The sequence below is a fragment of the Fistularia commersonii genome, chromosome 21, assembly GCF_037954325.1.
Source record: "Fistularia commersonii isolate RoL2024-O1a breed Wild chromosome 21, RoL_Fcom_v1.0, whole genome shotgun sequence".
Taxonomy (NCBI): domain Eukaryota; kingdom Metazoa; phylum Chordata; class Actinopteri; order Syngnathiformes; family Fistulariidae; genus Fistularia; species Fistularia commersonii.
Window position 1 is genome coordinate 5,993,854 of NC_141304.1, and position 18,013 is coordinate 6,011,866.

At 41.9% G+C, this 18,013-nt stretch overlaps 1 protein-coding gene across 5 annotated transcripts in view; it reads right to left on the minus strand.

The window, feature by feature from the left end:
* Nucleotides 1-216: 216 nt before the first annotated feature.
* The window catches only part of frmd4ba (FERM domain containing 4Ba), a 49,684-nt gene continuing 31,887 nt past the window's right edge, over nucleotides 217-18,013 (minus strand). For 2 of the 5 annotated variants that reach the window (XM_086167863.1, XM_086167859.1), the window contains exons 9-24: nucleotides 15,783-15,848; nucleotides 15,311-15,368; nucleotides 13,925-14,011; nucleotides 8,512-8,588; nucleotides 7,909-8,047; nucleotides 6,666-6,810; nucleotides 6,451-6,584; nucleotides 6,255-6,371; nucleotides 5,741-5,969; nucleotides 5,562-5,618; nucleotides 5,341-5,476; nucleotides 4,647-4,811; nucleotides 3,725-4,485; nucleotides 3,517-3,643; nucleotides 2,916-3,142; nucleotides 565-1,361 (exon numbers count right to left, since the gene is read on the minus strand). In XM_086167863.1, the coding sequence (XP_086023989.1) occupies nucleotides 1,351-1,361; nucleotides 2,916-3,142; nucleotides 3,517-3,643; nucleotides 3,725-4,485; nucleotides 4,647-4,811; nucleotides 5,341-5,476; nucleotides 5,562-5,618; nucleotides 5,741-5,969; nucleotides 6,255-6,371; nucleotides 6,451-6,584; nucleotides 6,666-6,810; nucleotides 7,909-8,047; nucleotides 8,512-8,588; nucleotides 13,925-14,011; nucleotides 15,311-15,368; nucleotides 15,783-15,848 (2,536 nt within the window). In that variant the 3' untranslated portion in view covers nucleotides 565-1,350. Of the gene's footprint in view, nucleotides 1,362-2,915; nucleotides 3,143-3,516; nucleotides 3,644-3,724; nucleotides 4,486-4,646; nucleotides 4,812-5,340; nucleotides 5,477-5,561; nucleotides 5,619-5,740; nucleotides 5,970-6,254; nucleotides 6,372-6,450; nucleotides 6,585-6,665; nucleotides 6,811-7,908; nucleotides 8,048-8,511; nucleotides 8,589-13,924; nucleotides 14,012-15,310; nucleotides 15,369-15,782; nucleotides 15,849-18,013 lie in introns of all 5 variants that reach the window. The other 3 variants (XM_086167860.1, XM_086167862.1, XM_086167861.1) reach the window with 3 other exon arrangements.

Consider the following 18,013-nt stretch of genomic DNA (forward strand, 5'->3'; position numbering starts at 1 on the left):
CAAGATTTAAAACTGATCTACTTCCAGATACTATATGTTCATTGCGCTTTAAACATTATGTTAATAGGTCTAGGTCGCTCTACAGATTGACCAATCACCAGATTCAGAAGCTTTGGATTAAAATACCTTGCTTTCCTCCACTTAGATAATTACTTTTTTTCTTCATTTTCTTGATTCTCGAGGCTGTAAAATACACATAGACAATAGAAACCATCAAAATGCTGATTTTTTTTTTATTCAAACAAATGAAATTATACAATATACTAAGAACCAGCTTAACAACAAATTGTACTATATATTACATACTTTTCAAATACATAAAAAAATGCTCTAAAAAAGACAGAACCAGTGTATTAAACAGTAACATTTACACACAACTTCAATCTCTTGAGAAATAATGAGCACCTGTCCATGATTTCCAGCATGGAAAAAATAATCATGTGTGCTTTCATTTATCTTTTTTTTTTAAATTAAAGTCCCTTATGTTTGAATGATAATATGTGTCCGTAACCTCGGTTGGAATTTCATCGTAATACTCGAGCGGTGTTAAACGAAAGCACAAGGATCTGGCTCTTGGTAGTTTAATGCTGTGAGTACTGACAGTGAGACTGATCAAATACTTGTGTTTACGACAAACAGGAGAACACGAAGCACCGTGGTAGTTACAAGAAATGCAGAGATAAAACTAGATCTAACGGCCGCAGGATGTCGTAGTGACAAGCCGTCTTTTTTGACCCGTTCCTAATGAGTTCATCCTTCATTTTTGAGGAAGGCATATCCATCCTTGTCTTTTCCTTCATGGTCATGTTTACACAGGACAAGTCACTCCGGTTGATCAATGCAGCTCTCTTATAGAGATAATCCTGGTCCTTTGTTTGTGAAGCTGGAATCTCTCCGGAGCTACACCTAATACATTTAGGAGCAATTCCCTTTTGGCGATATCACACAGTTCACAGCAGCTCCTGGTATAGTGTCAGTGCACAAGTGCCATCACTACAAACACTCTCAATCCAGACACGAAGATACACGGGGAGGTTATGTTGTAGTTCCTTAACAAAATTACGGGTCCTTTTGCATCGAAGAAAACAAAACGTCCCCAATTCCTATCCACTCTGAAATCCAGCAAAGTCAGCTCCTTCATTCTTTGGATCTCTTTGTACAGAAAAACAGGTAAGTGCAGTCTAAGGCACAGTGACAAGTTGTCTTGGTGAAAATGTCATTCATGGTGTGGGGAGACAGGGGGCTAAACTATTGTTCCTGGTTTTGAGACTTTGTGCCAGCAAAGCTTGTCCTCTGGCTCCACGTCCATGTGCGTTTGGTTGCTGATATGAGGGTCAATTTGGCCAGCGTCTATGTACGATCTGAAATAAACACAAATATTTGGGAGAAACAAATTTTAATTAGACAAGAAGTTGAATTTATGAGTATGAACAGCCCCTTTCACACATGCACTTCAAACTTGAATTTGTTAAAACATTACCTGGGGGGGCTGGATGTGAAAAAAAAAAGCAAAAATGTTAATGTTAATTTCAACAAAGCTGCTTGTTGACTAGATAATTTTGAAAAAGAGTGAATGAAAAGAGTGAACATTTCTAATTTTCATCCACTGAGACCCCACGCATAAAAAAAAACAACCAAAGATCAAGAAAAAAAAAAATGCAGCACTGCATTGCCAGGAGAGATCGCCCTCTCAATCACTGGGCAGTATTGACATTTCTAAGCAGGTGCAAAAATTCTGGGAACATGTGCCATAACTTGAGAGACAATTTTACGAAGGAATTACAGGAACTTTTGACAACCAATATCAGAAAAAATACAGAAATGGCAAAAGATTCAGTTTTAAAACCTATTACATGCGACCATAGATTACTTTCTGTATCATCTCCTACCCCCGGCATGCTCTATGCAGATAACAAGTCATCTCTTGACCAAGCAGTATTTTCCATCAGGTAAGCGCGTGCCTGTCATGTCCTACATGTGTGAAAGGACAACTCCAGACACTGGAGAGCAAACCGCTGTGGCTGCATGATTAGAATGAATTCACCCTGGGTATTTGTGTTGTTCTGAGATCATCCACAGGTTATCTCAAAAAGAAAAAATCATGCTACCATGCATGTTTTGGGCATGCTAATGGTTAAAGTTTCAGGTGGCTGCAAACCCAGGGTCAAACATTCCAAGAGCTCACCCAACAAAACGGCACAGACAAACGGGTTGCGTTCGATGCGGCATCTCTCAGGGGTCACATGTTCCCTCTGCCAAACAAGTGCTCTCCCACCACCACAAGACACCCAGAAGCTCCCGGTGCAGATCAGTGAGACTTTGAAGGAATGATTTGAAGGGTCATTATCAGTGCTTGCCGCACATAAAAAGGCAGCTCACCATCACAATAACCGTGTTGGATAGTTTGGCGCCTTTTTGTCTCTCACCCTTTCTTTTGTGTAGTGACTTTGGCTACTGGGGGAGGGGATTAATTTTCCTGGTCAGTAGTATAGCAGCGCCTCTCTAAATGCCCTGATGGGCATGCCATCCTATCACAGCTGTGCCACTCAAACGCCGGGAGAAATCTGGGCACGAAAGTGGGCATAGGTCAAGGGTGAATGGCAGCACATGGGCAGGGGGCCTCTGCAGGGGGCCAAGCAGTAGAGAAAAAACAGCAGAGGAGAACATACAAAATCAGAGCAGAAGAGCTGCACTGCTGCAGAGGAATGTGACCACTGGATAACAACGAGTCAGCTGTAAGAGGAAAATAAGGCAGGCATGTTTCATGACACAGCCATGCAGTTACCTTATCGTAAATGAAACAAAACATTCAGGGCGTCTGAAGTTCACCTCAAAACATCACAAAAAGCGTACTGTGGACACTCAGCAGACAAACCGAAAGAAGCGACAGGCTCTGGCTGCGGCTGTTTACTTACTATGAGCTACCTTTAGCAAAGGACCCTTACTGAGCCTCTGCCCTCTGGAGGCTTGAGGCAGCAGGGGGCTGGAGGCTACTGGCCTGGCTTGACAGCCAGGAGAATATGAAGAAGAGTGAAAGGGGGAGGAGGAAGCTGAGGAGGAGGTACAGGGAGGCAAAAAGGCACAGCGTCCCCAGCCATCTGGGCTGTGCCAGGAGCCGTTAAAAAGCTGTGAGCTGCCATATCTACAAGAAAGCAGGGGCCGTGGGACAGTTAAGGAGGAGAGAACCATTCGACTGCTCAAAGCAAATACTGTTGTGTGTTGGCTGCACAGATCCTATAATCCTACAAATACCAGCTTGTCATGTTAAGTAGATGGAAGTTTTTGAGTTCTGCTTTCAGAAATAAGTTGGAGGTTCAAGTAAGGATAACAGTGTATACATATGAACTCGAAGGACTACTAAGTTTAAGAGACATCAAAAGCATACGGTAGGCTACTTTTTTTGTAGCTGCCTATCTTAAGTAATTAAAAAACTAGCATTTAACCCTGGGGATAAAGAGGATCAGGGAGTGGCTTATTAGATAAGAAGCTGAGTTGAGGCCAAGTTTTGTTCCTCACCTGTTGTGGGCGGAGTGGCTGACAGGGGCTGCACTGTAAGAGTAGGACTGAGGCGCCTGCATGGGCATGTCATATTCTAATAGGCCGTGGCCACTAATGTGGCCGTGCCAATTTCCACTGGAGGAGGCTGAGGGACACAATGGGAGAAATGAATGACAAGCCCGCTAAATGTAAGATCAGACTGTGATTTGCCGTGCGGTGAACAAACCTGACGAGAATGAGATGCTCCTGTTGTAGTTGTACGACGAAGACACGGTCTGATAGCCCAGGCTTTGCTGGGAACCTCTGTCATAGTCGAAGTTGTAAGTGGCCTGTTTGTGTGCAGCACTGCGATGGTACCAGCCTCTCAAATGTTCAGCTACCAAGGCCTTCTGGATGTTCTTGCTGACTTGCTCGCTGCTCCCGGGCCCCTGGCGGCTTCTGGGAGGCCTCAGCGTCGCATAAGGGTTGTGTGACAGGCCATCGATCTCATCATTGCCATAGTGGATGTGCATGTCATGGCTGTGATAAGCAGCTGGGTTGTGGTGGTAGGAAGGATTGACGTTATAATGTCCCTCCATCTCATTGTCGTACATGTAGGCATTGGCATAAGGCTCGGGCTCTGTGTAGTTGGGGTACCCTGCCAGATAGTAGGCGGTTGTGGTGGGTCGGGCCCGAGAGGGGTAAGCATGGGAGTGAGTCTCTGGTTGAGCCAAGTTGGGCATGCTGCCTGTGTTGGCATACTTGTCGGTCCTGTGGCGGCCCCGAGCTCTGCGTCTGTGCGTGTGGTTACCAGGAACACTGTACTCGACACTGGACTGACTCGTGTAAGAGGAGCCGTCATCGAGGCCCTCGGTGCTGTTGCTGCGTCTGGCTGGGGAGATGGTGAACGACTGCACGGTGGGTTCAGGCTCTATAGGGAACTGGAACTGGGACTGCGACTCCAAGCTCCCGCTGCGCTGTCGGAAATGCTGTGGAGCATCTTGTGACCTACAATCAGAAAACACAAATAAGTGATCATTAAATACAACATTGTCTCAACACGGTCTCTTTGTGTGAGGTTCATTGGAAAGAGCAAGGCATCAAGTGTCCACTTATACGTTTTTTAGAGGTTGGAAATATATAATACATTTAATATATAGATGCCCCACCTGAGCTGGGTACTGCTGTAGGCATTGCGAGTGAGGACAGGGGTGGGGGGCATACTGCGGGCATTATGAGGCTGTCTGGAAGCTGGTTTGTATGCGCTGCTATGGCTTGATAAGGCATCATGGTGAGTGTATTGGAGGGATTCCTGGCCATGGCCGTAATTGAACCTGGAACACAGATAAGAACAAGGGATTCAGGACCTTCACCACTTTGGGTTAAAGATCTTAAGGAAGTAGAGGTCACTGCCATCTCTTCATTTACAAAACTGATGAAAACATTTCTTAGGTTTCTGAAATTTGCTTTTGGGTTGATCTTCATTTCATATAACACCAAGTAGTATGAACTACACGAAAGCTACTGTGTTATATTTTGTAAACAATTGTGAAGTAGCTGCCATTTAACCAAGTTTCCAAAACCGCTTTCCTGTTTCCCTTTTCCTCTCATGTAGCATGGGATTGTTGTCTGCTTCTTCACAGGCTGCGACATGTTCTTTTCCTTCTATTTTTAAAGCCGCTGCAATTGGGCTGATAAGAGGGATATTTTTTTGGAGAAGCTGGAGAAGGAAGGAGGAGGAGGAGGCTGGCAGGAATGCAGGCCTGGATTTACTCTACAGGTCTGCACAGGCTTCATCCACAAAAACAAAGAGTCTCAGAAGAGCACGGTAAAATACAAACACTCATATCTGCAACTTTATACCTGCTGTCTGCAAGCTGGTCATTAGCGGAGGCCCGTCGATCTTTGCTGTAGTGAATATCCAGGGTTTCTGCATGGTGAGGTCTTGGTGAATACTGGACTGACCTTGACCGCTGCCTTTGGGAGCTGACCTCATCGTCTGGGAGGAAAGGGTAACAGCTTATAAGACATATCTATGGTGCAGATATGAGGAAGAGGACACATTCACAGTATCTGTCACTTACCATCATCCAGAGTCAGACTGTCCGATAGAGAGCTGAGGTCGGAAGGGTTGACATCATCTGGATACAAAAGAAAGAAAATAGCCTTAGGGTCTTGAGTAAATCCTTATTAAAAGCACAGAGGAACCCTGAAGCACTGAAAAGTTGTTTCATGTTTTGATGTACGACGTGTTTATACTTACCCGCCAAGATCAGTGAGGCTCTCTGAGTAGGTTTCTTTCCCTTCTTGATCCTGTAGGCATTGATCTCTTGCTCAATATCCTGCAGCTTCCTCATTGCATCCAGATAGTTACTTCTTCTCTTTTTCTTCACCGTCTTGCAAAGGTCGCTCTCACTGGTCAACTTTTTGGCTGCTTCCACAATCTTCTGCTGCAAAGCAAACATGCTCTCCAGATTCCTCAGATGTGGGTCCTAGAGGGAAATGTGCAAGACATAGGGTTGAAAGATATTGCCGACATTATCCATAAGGTGATATATGCACTTCCCCAACTCGCTGGGGAATGGACACCTGCTGGCTCTATAAACATGTTACACAGAAACATTATGCAAATCATCGCTTAAAAGAGTCTCGTACCTTGTTGCAAAAAGTAAAACATCAGTCAAATGGCATTTTCAGATTAACTAGATAATGTTGCAGTAATAGTCTTTGCACAGGGGAATGAAAACTATGATACAACATTCCTGCCCTGTACTAACCTCATGATAAGGAAACAGGTCATCCAGTTTAAAGGCTGTCCCAATGCGGCGACGAACATGAGGGGCCTTTTCACCTGTGTCCAAGGGATACTCTTTAGGCAATACACCTGTGAGTTCCTAAAAAAGGAGAATAGATCATTAGTCAGAAAGCGACTGGATGCTACAAACAGCACAGGAAAAGAGGTGAGATACTGACTGCTTCTCTCATACAGATCTTCTTCAGTTCTTCGAGTTTTTGAGCCAGTGTGTCTTGAAGGTCCTTCTCCCTCTTTTTCAATTCAGCAATCTTTTCCTTCTTCTGTTCTTCACCAACTTCTGAGTCTGCAGAATCTGCAATGAATGCATGTTGCATTAATACAAATTAAACTGATAAACACATCATGTTGATAAAGAAGCTAATCTAACTGGTACCGGCTGAAACAAGGCTTCCATTGCTGGCCATAATGAGCTGGTCTTTGCTCTCGAGGCTAGACAGTTTAGTGATTCTTGGGGCGGAAATCTCTGTGAGGTCTGTGGCAATGTCTCCTGTGCTCCTTGTTGTGGTCATTTTCAACTGCTGGGAAGGAAAGTCAGAGATGGGAAGAGGAAGTCAGAGAGGGGGGTTGGAAAGGGAGTGAAGCAGGGATGATCAGTATTTCATTTTAATGATAGCGGCAGCCCCATTTGCATGCATGGTACTCCAGGCACACCTATCTCTCATCAATCAGGTTGGGCTCTATTCCTGGATGATCACTGACACACCATCTGCCTTTTGAGAGACAGTAGCTGAATAACCCCATTTGACTGGAGCCGCACACTCGCATCCATCTCCACTATAAAACGCACATCATACGATTTAATAGCCCGACATCTCAGCAACTGGGAATCGCACAGTGGGCATAAAGCGTAGCTGTATCCTCAAGGCATGTGGCGAGTTTTAACACTCGCACCCGAGCAAGGGCTGTGGACACAACTTTGCATTCTGCATCATCGACGGTTGGGGCAATAAAACACATAAATTCATATGAAGCTTAACACTTTGCATTTTTCTACTTTCTACAATCGTCGGCCTTTAAAGTGGTTTTCATTGTGGGCATCAATCAGGAATAACAATAAAAAAGAATATCCTATCCTTGATATAGGCGGGATGAGGGCTTTTTATTTGGAACAGAAAAAGAGCTTTTGTGCATCCCACCCTCCCTCTGCCCCCTATATCTGGTTGAATTGATAACAGCAACACTGTCACTTTGAGAGGAAAAAAACATGAGAAGGTTACCCTACATCAAAACCTGAAGACCACTGATATCCTTTCCCAGATATTTTCACAAGGCTGGCACGAAAGGTAATTATTACTAAAGCCTGATACTTTTTCACAACAATGCAGTAAATAAATGTGTTGAGTGCCTATTTTACAGTCTGGTTAACACAACAGGTTAATATTAAATAGAGCTCACGATAAAGACAATTTAAAATGTAGTGAATTCTTATTACACGGGGGCTTCACATCAACAACATGTTGTAATACCTGAGTGAAAACATATCTGTATGCAAATGTGGGTTGATAAAACAGTGGTTTCTAACAATAATTCTTTTGAATGAGGCTGAGTAGGAAGAGAATGGAAAATGATGTCAAATGAATCGATAGGTGGAATAGAAGGAGGATGCAGACACTTACTTTGCTTTGTTTTCTGTCCAGGTAGAACTGGTGCTGACTGATGGCCATCACCCAGATAGTCTTAATCAGAGAATGGGCGGCATACCATGTGTGGATGACCAGACCAGTCTGCCCAAAAGCTCGCTTGCTCACAGTTCTTCTGTAGAACATTATTTGACAAATATCACTACCTGCCATTCATAAATTCTAGTCAAAATTATGAAAAAAATGGGCATTTACAAAATAATGAATGAGGACAATAAAGCGGTCACACAGTTAAATAGAAATCTTCACAAGTTAGGGCAGCATCAAACTTGGGTGTCCAACTTGTCACATTTTTTTATACCTGTGTGAAGAGTGGGGGCCAAATCATAAGAGTGAGCCTTTTAAATGGCAGGAAAACACAAATTTAGCTGGCCTATTACAGCCATTGACACGGTGTCCCAAACGGACCAGAGGCGGCAGATGCCCTTCAAAGTGTGCAAAATGTAGGATAAGGACATCAGTGACAAGAAAGCTGCAGCTAAAATGGGAACACTTGAAAAAAAAAAACACACACACACAGGGAAAGGGGCTACTGAGATTGTGAAGTTAAGATAGATTAAGTGGTTCAGCTTCTCTGACCTGTGTGGGTCGTTCACTTCCACTGCAAATTTCTTCTCACGGAAATATAAGTTCTCCAACTGCTTCCACTGAAACAACTTCAGAACAAGAGGGGGGGGAGAAGGGTAGAGCTATTACATGCTGCACTGACTATGAAACACAAATCTACATCAATTGACAAAGATAAGTGTCTTCCATGACGGGGATCCATCTTGACAAAAAACATAACACAGGAGCAATTAAACGCGGCTGCATGTAGGCTGCAAAATTGTGCCAGACAGATTTGCAGCCTTTAATTTATATCTAGTGAGGAGGAGAAGCCTTGGAAAACAAAAAGCAGAGCTTATCCCTGTTCGGCTGAAACATTGAAACATCTGCAACATGGACATTAGGCTCGTTGAACAGGTCATGGAGCCGCAAGTCAACTGGGTCCCTTTTTTCCTTTTTAAGAAAAAATGGCACAAAGGTTCAGCTTTTTTTGCCCAAAGGAAGGAATTTATATGTGTTTTACTAACTTGTGCCGTAATTACTGATTTGGAAAAAAAAATCAGATTCGTAATGTAGTAATGTAGTAATGTACCCTGAGGGAGAAATCTTCCCAGGGTCAAAAACCCACAGCAAGCTCATCTCCATTTTCACTGGAACAAAAGTATTTGCCAAGCACAATAAATGTACCTACATGACAAATTAAGGACAAGATGAGCAAAATTGAATGATAGAGCCCGTTTAAAAAAGCCATGACATGTAATAAGAAACAATTACTGACTTACCAGGGGGTATATTGGGCTGAATTTTCTAAAGTTTTGTACTCAATCCTTTTGACTTCAAGCTTCCCATAGGGCTTCCTTGAACAATACTCTCTCTTGTCTGCTCTGCTCTCAGGCAGCCTGATAGGTGACTGTGTTGCAAGACTTTCAGCTGAGCTGGCCACACCTCTTGAACCACCCCCTCCACTGACATCACACACAGCTCACCCAGCCTTCAAGGCTTCATATCAGTCGACTCTCTCACTCCCCCCCCCCCCCCTTCCTTGAACCATTTGGTCAGACCAGATGAACAGGTTGCACACAAGTGCATTACCCAGTTTACAGTTTTCGTTGTTTAAACACAATTCACCTTTGCTCTGATTCTCACAGGTCAAAGATCAGCGATAGATTCTTCAAAGACCTTTAGCTCTCTGCTCATGAAATTTTCTTGAAAATGCTGAACTGAGACTGAAAATGCTGAAATGTTGTACTTTTAAATCCTGTCTAACTGTCCCTCCTGCTGGAAAAACAAGTACAAATCCATTGCTGTGGTCTAATCATTAATAGCAAGGTCTATCTTCCCTTTCACATGGTTGGGGAGCAAAGTGTTTTACCGACAGTAGGCAACAAGCATACAGAGTTTTAAGTTACACATTTTATTTGTCAACTCTTTATTAACCTTAAACCACACTACTTCCTTCAGATGACATGCTGACTGTCTGTGTTCCTGGTCAAGATGCATACTGGCGTTTCCTGTCATTTCACTGATGCAGATTAGAATCAGAGAAACTTCATTTGTCCCTGAGGGTCAGTGGGAGGGCGCATGGGGTAGCGTAGCATCTTAGAATGGATATGTCATCTATAAAATATAAACATAAGGTAAAATAAAGTAAAGGAAGTAAACTCCAACAACTGTAAATAAACTGTACCTAGACTTTGAGTCAGTCAGCTGACACCGAGTAAAATTAATCTTCAGTTAAGTGGCTTAGTCCTATATGATGGCTTTATTTATTGATTTTCTACCATTTTGATGTTCAGTGTACACATGCCTGCCCCTCAAATAATCGAGACGATAACATAAAGAGGACATTGTAATGAAAATAATTGTTAGTAGAAAGTAACATAAGGCTCTCCATTTTACTTTATCTGCTGCCACTTATATGGCAGTTCCTGGCAAAACGTAGCTTGACAGCATACTAAATGTAATGGATTGGTGCCTTTGTCACTGATATCTGATCCACTTCTGAGTCAGTATTACTCTGATGAGTGATATCAGTGATAAATTGGTGGAGTCCTGGTATTAAACCGAAGAAAAACAATTGTTCCTTCATGTAAGTGGGCATGGTGTTACATTTGATATGTCATCTCGTTCAATACTGCATGCCTTATTAATGACATAGCTGGTAACATGAAGATCGTGGTGCTTAGTGGTCATGGGAAAACATTGTATCTTAAAAGCCCGTCTCTGTGTTTGCGACCCTTGTGCCAAATCACACCTTCCAGACATTACCACTTGGCATCGTTTACATTACAGAAGATGACAATAGTTCGAGTAAGGACGACACTTTAATGGTATCCTTCATCCTATTGGAAGAAGTTAACAACTGTGTAAAAGGCCCCTCGATGAAACTACTCGAGGACTCTCCTGTGGCTGCTTAAGCTGCAACCAAAATATGTCAAGGATGTGACACACCTAAAGAATTACAAACTAATCACAAGACTGTCAGCACTTTTTTTCTAAGAGGAACTAATCCATGATACCGCTTCAGCATTTGTGATTCATTAAAATAACTAAAAATGCCACATGATGTGTATACTCCTGATCTGAAGGAATACTGACAGCTGTATTAAGTGCATTCAATATTTCAATCTCCCTTGTTTTTTTTGCCAAGCATTTCATTAAAGGAAAGTGACACTATGCCAAAAATGTCTGCGGTTTCAAAGGGGATTAGGGTATTCACATAAAGATCACACCCATGACCCAAGGACACCCTCTTCCCCCCCAGGGCAACAAGTCCACAAATTCATACATAGATAGAAGGTGTGAAAGGCTCTGAATAATAAGCCAGTGCATAAAAAATAGATCTACCCCACCCTTTTTAATACTTGTCACACTGACTGACTGATGTGTTGGAAGCGCTCTAAAACATGAGAAATCAATTTGGGGGAAAAAACTGACACGAGGACAATGAGACGAGCCTAACTTAATTTGACTTCATTTTTTTCCAAAAAGTAACGTAGAATCAATGAGTGACAGATCTTTAAGTTTGTTTTTTTAACCTTTTTAAATACAAATGTGTTCAGACTTCTTCAGCCCTTTCATATTTTGTCACTATTATGCCAGATCTGACACTTGGTCCATTCATTATGAACAGAAGATTTATTTTGGTTCTGCTGGCTCATCATATACATTGAGCAGCATGTGGTCTTAAAGAGTGTCAGATTACCTGCTAGCAGAGAGCACAAAAAGCAGAGGGAGTTAGGGAGACAGAAAATGTCTCCCAGTTAATGTCTTGAAATACCATCTGCTCAAGTCCCATCCTATGTTCCGGAAAAAACACTTCTTTAGCTTAAGCCCGTTTGTGTCATGCGTATTTGCCGTGGTGAATTGAGTGTGAAACAGTTCCCTGGCATCTCCTCTAAACTCCTATGACAATCCTGGTCTTGAGAATCTAAATGACTTTTCTCTTTGCTGTTCCTTCAAGGCTCACTAATAATTCAGCATTTCTGATGGGTGAAGGCTTACTGCCATACTTAAGGGATTTAAAAAAGCGATATAATAACTGCATCCTACTTAATATTACCTGCTTGTAAACAAATGGTGGCAAACAAACATGGCTAGTAAAAAGCTGGTGAGCCCTGAAACCCAGTCAGTGGCAGGAGAGATGGGCATTTTTCGCAGGGAAGACAGAGACAAAGACAAATCCAAATAAGACTTACTCCTGACAATCTCTGCAACAGATGGACAGAAGTGTGACCAACATCAGTCTTCGATCAATGGTTCCCAAACACCGTAATCTGTTGCAGCATGTTTAAACATTTTGCAAAATGGATGGGTATCACAGATAAACCCATTGTTACTTTCTCTACACTGCATGATAACCAAAAAATGACCTCGACTTTTGGGAAAACAATAATGTATTTTGCATAAAGCTAACAGGAATATCTGCAGAATTGACAAAATAATCCGCAAACAAATATATGTTGCACATGTGTGTAAAACAGTTCCGACACCATATTCAGATCTGAGCCTCCTAAGCAGATAATTGTTTTGTATTGTTTCACCAGTTGTGTTTCCTCCAACAGACTCAAATTGCCATAATGAATGCAGCATGCTAAGAGACCGAGAATCGAGGACAAAAAAGGGATGGGCTGGCTTGAAGAGAATGGGTGTTGGTTCAGAGAGAAAGCACTATCACCATTCATTAGATACAGAGGTCTGCCTTCAAGGCTAAAGGAAAGTAGCCACACATGACCAATTATAAGTTCTTGCAACAAAAAAGGCAATTTAAAAAGGCAACTATTTTCCACACACAACAGGGAAACTCTTGTGAGGTCCTCATGTGACTATTTCCTCCTTGTGTGGGGCAGTGAGGGAAGGCAGGTCTAGTTATGGTGAGCCCTCAATGGAGCACCAAATGCTGAAGCACCCACCAGGCTGGCAAAGGGCCAGCCACAATCCCAGAGGGCACGCTGTTTCCCACCGAGCTCAATAATTAGACTACACCTTCCATAAAAAGGGTGGTGGGAGTTATGCACGGTGATGCCACACACTAATACTGCATGCGCTGCTATGTCAACAGATTCCACAAGCTGGAGATTGGAGATTCCACAAGCTACCGTGAAGGTAATGAAAGAGACTTTGGGAGAAATCATCTGCAACATCAAACAACACATCACAACAACACACTTGGAACCAGTGCCGCGAGAGCAGTACATATCACAGATGTAGCATGTATGGCAGATGGTTCGTGCTCAAAAAATTATTTGGGTGGCTCACAGCGTATCTTAAATCCATCTTTTTTGTAACCAATGGTGCCCTAATGGCAAGAAACAATTGTTAAAAAAAATATGTTTATCTGCTGGAGCACATGAAATGATATAACCGCACCCTCTACACACTTATCACATGTTGTCAGTAAATCTTTTAATAAGGCGTAACAGTACCCCCTGCTATTTCCAGGATCCCATGTTGGCACTGAAAGGGAGATATGTAATCTTAGTGGGACAACCCTGGTCAAAAATGAGCACAACAAAATAGATCCTTTTTGTGCTCAACTTGCCTTGACTCCACAGCACACTTTGTGATAATATTTTACCAAGCTCCCAACCTGATTCCTGACTGACATGTGAACCAAGGGCTAGATTGGGCCTGTTTACAGTTTGGATAGATGATTAACCAGCTAACAAGCAACCATGGGAATGCAAAGCATTTAAAAGTGTAGTTTTAAATGTTAAAATTTAATGATGCTTAGTTTTTACAAGTCTATGTACTTTATAAGGAAACTGTGTGAAGTTTATCTATCTTGAACTCCACATCCCGCTTTATCCCGCTTTAAAGCCCAAAGGGCTTTTTAGTTTGTTCAACATATGAAATTATGGGTCCTTAGATCTTTCACGTGATACACACACGCACACGCACACACCCACACCCACACACACATACAATTAAACAAAAGTTAACCTACCTTTCTTGGTTTGAGCTTATCCTGTAAATCGTACTGGCCAATGCCTTTGTAGCTGACTCCCAACCACCACGGTATTCCCTGTTTGTCCTGCATGAAAGAACAATCACACCGCACCACCACTCAGTAAAGCCAACTTATTAGTGGGACTTTACAAAAACGACAATTGTTACCAAAGCAACTGAACCAGTGGGCTTAAGCAATAGCAAAAACAAGAGGAGATTAAACACATTAAAGGATTTTAAAATGTCTGCAAGCCCATTTGAGTAATTGTTTGACTTAATTAGGTCTGGACGGAAATGTTAGTGGTTGAGAGTGAAAGTGAGGAAAAATGAACCCAAATGTGGAAACTAACACACATAACATCTGAGCCTTGCTTGAGATCTTAAGTGTACCTTTCTTCGTTTAATATGTGACATGCTGTGCTGTATTGAGGGGAAATTGTTATTTGACCCCAGCTCCCCAAAGAGTGCAAATACGAGTTAAACTGAGTATCTTCAGGGAAAAACTCATTCTGCTAAGTATAACTGGGATTCCAGCTTGGGCTATTACACTGAATTACATGAGGACTTTCATTCAGAACAACTTGCGTCTAGATTTTGGTGATTACTAGTTTCCACACATTAACTCATTCCTTCTTTTTGGCTCATGCGAAAAATCCCCTTTTATCATTTTCTGATCACTGATCATTGGCAAAACTGTGATTATCTAATCTAGTGTCTCAAAAACCCCAGTGGAAATATGGTATGGCTATAAAGTGATACCAATATTACAGAATAAACACTTGATATAAAAGTGTGATATATGCTGCAAAGGCAGTTCAGAAATGTTTAGATTGGATTTTGTTATATTCCTTGGGGAGAGATTTACGATATTGGTAATTACTGACATACCCTAGCTGTGTAAAATAACTTCCCCTTATAAACTGTGTGTTTGGAAAATTACGGAAGCTTTCCGAAGGGTGTTTTTTCCTCATTAAGTAAACTGTGGGTTTGCGTAACAAATGAATTCAAGTTCTGATTTAGAAAACATGACTTGTCATTAGGTAGTTTAAAGAAGGGGACATGGGACTGCATAAATGTGAGAGACTATTTTTTCAAAGGAGAATCAGGGTTAAAATGTACATTAATCTAATACACTGTGTTGTATATCTAACACCTAATGCTTTTAGACCGCAACGTTGTACTCAGCCGGTCTCATCCAAAGCCAGTGGAGCATTCATGGTTCCTATAACTTCTGAAGGCTCTTTCACTTTTACGATTTCAAATAGGAGAGTTTATCAACGCCTCAAGGAATATGATGTGGACTTATGTGTTGGATAAGATAAATGAGATGCAAAGAACATGGGCAGGGGTTAAGCTAAGATGTTACTCAGGGCACAGCAATTACCTTCACTGGGTAATAGTGTACTCCATATGTCGGCAGGGACTCCACCAGAGCCAGATACCTTCAGAGAGAGACGGACAGGTTAACAAGAAGTCAGCCACTTAGACTTCATCACTGTCAACCAGTGGCTATTGTACAACAGATAAAGCGGGGTTTAAGCAATAGCTGTTGAATAGCCACAGTCAGTTGCAGTTGCCAGCTGATCAATTTGTTTCAGGGCCGCAATGGGAATGGGGTGGGCAGAGTCCATTGATCGGTTCAAGGGCACAAATCATCCGAGCATGGAAGATCTGGGAGGTGCACTGAAAAACACACAATAGCACTGATCTCCTCCCAAGAGAAGCTGGAACTGAGTGAGTGCACCTTCTTTAATTAATCGCGCATTCTTGTAACATAAGGCTCCGGGGTCACACAAACAAGTAAGAGATACTTTTCAACAAAGCAACCAAGATACAGAATTTCTTTTATAACTTACTTCACAATTGCTTGTCCTCTGGTCAGTCCCTTCAGTTTATTGTAATGTTCAATCACTTTGTCTTCACTGCAATGGTAAACAGAAGCCAAATAATCCATCAATTATACGTTCTAAGCACAAAAAGGCTGTAAAAAGGGCCATCTCTTTCTGACAAACCCTCTGCAGTCTGGCCCTACTGATGGCTCTCATTTAGTCTGGTGCAAATGCATCCCATTTATTCCCTGCTGTAATTATCTCTCGTAAAAGACCCATACCAGCACTGATTTAACCCGTAAACCCCCCCATCTCTGTTAGCCGTTAATTCAGCTGTGGGGCTGCTAACTGATTTTGAAGAAAAGCGCATCACACAGGGCTGCAAGCAGGGACACTAGAATGCATTAATACATCCTTCTAATTGTAGTTACAAACAAAGCAGTGATAATCACTATCAAATTTCGGTCTTATAAAGGTCCTGGACCTTTTCTACCTAAAGATAAAAACTCAGTTACTTAACAATTTTAGACAATTTTACCCATGAGCACACACACTTTTTGTATGAATAGTTTGTTCTTTGAGACTAAGCAGTGATTCATTCTGTGCAGCAGAAGATATAAATGTACTGTGCACTGAAAGATTTTATGCTGATTATTACTTTCTCTCTGATACAGAGAATAGGGTTAGATGGAGAAGGTTGATTTGCTGAGGCGACACCTGAAGGGAAAAGCCGAAAGTAGAAGAAGATTACTTTCTCTCTGACATAATTTTGGTACAATTTTGTTGCCTTAAGGTCATGTCTATATTTATGAGGTGGATGGTGTCGAGTGATGGTGGCAGAATAAAAGCACATTTTTAACAGTGCACGGTAATAGTTCTTAATGAAATATTGTAATGAGCTGTCATTAGTTAACAAGTAGTATTAATGGACTTTTTCAATCCATTGAGGAAGTGCCTGTGTTTAAAAAAGTGTAATACATTAGCACACCTCTGCAGGGTCATGCCATTTCTGAATAATATGCGAGGCTGTGATTTTGACTTTGGTCACAAAGCGGGTTTAATCCTCTTTAAAACAATATTCCTCATCTCAGCTTTTTTTTTAACCCAACAAAGCCATGAGCCTTCTTGTTACCGAGCATTTCTGGCTGTCGTGTTGAATTCCCTCCCTGGCCTAGTCAGTGCAAGTGCCCCTTGGGGCGGTATGGAATAACAGCACTGGAGTGCCTTTAAGATCACTTCAAGAATAGCTGCGATACTCATGCTTTCGGCATCGATACCAGTGCAAGCAATGCTAAAATGCTTAAGGTTTAAAAACAGCACTGCAAAATGTTTTTAAATGGAGCAAGTTAATTTAACAACAGTCTTATGACATCAAGGACCTCAATGGGAGTTAGCCTTGAGACTTGATCCTATTATCTTAGACATGTCTGAAGTTATGATAAGACCATTTGATTGGCATGTTCTTTTTGAATTGCCAAAAAAAACAAAATTAAAAACAAACAGGACATGCTCCATGTCCGTCTCCCCTCTCAAACCACAGCTGCAATATGGTCTCCTTCATGTTGATGCCTTACTAATGAGAAAATTGATCAAGGCTATTCAGACAGAGACTAATGGCCCAGCCAGTCTGGTCCTGAAGGTAATATGTCAATTAAATTTGTCAAATTAAATTAAAGCAAAAAAGGTTAGATTTGGCATAGTGGTAGAGAAGATACAGGTTTCTGATTCATTTTAATTTGGGGACAATAACAAATGGCAAAATGTCATAATAAATGATTGCTTATTTACGCTTTTGTGGCCATTTGGTATGAAAACAGATCAACGTATGGTATGAAAACAGATAAACGTTAACTCCCCCAACACCACCACCACATGATCTGCCACAACCGCACAGCAACAGTTGTATAATATCGATCATGCAAACTGTCTGGAATGGAGCTGATCTATTATTCGAAACACAGACATCAGCTCACAATTAAATTGGATATATAGCAAACCATCAACAAAGAACTAAATCTCAAACAGGTCTGATGTACTTTAACATCAAGAACTTCTCTTGGGAAAATAAGTCATTATGCTATTGACCTCAGAGGTCATTTGACAGCTGAAACATTATTGTTCCTTGGGGAGGAAGAGGTGCGGTTATCGGTTGAAACATCAAGATGAGTCTTTAGGGCGGTGTGCATTCTCCCAAGAGTGACTCTCCTTCAATTCCGCATCATGCATTTTGTGGTTGCGGACACCTCAACATCCTAGAC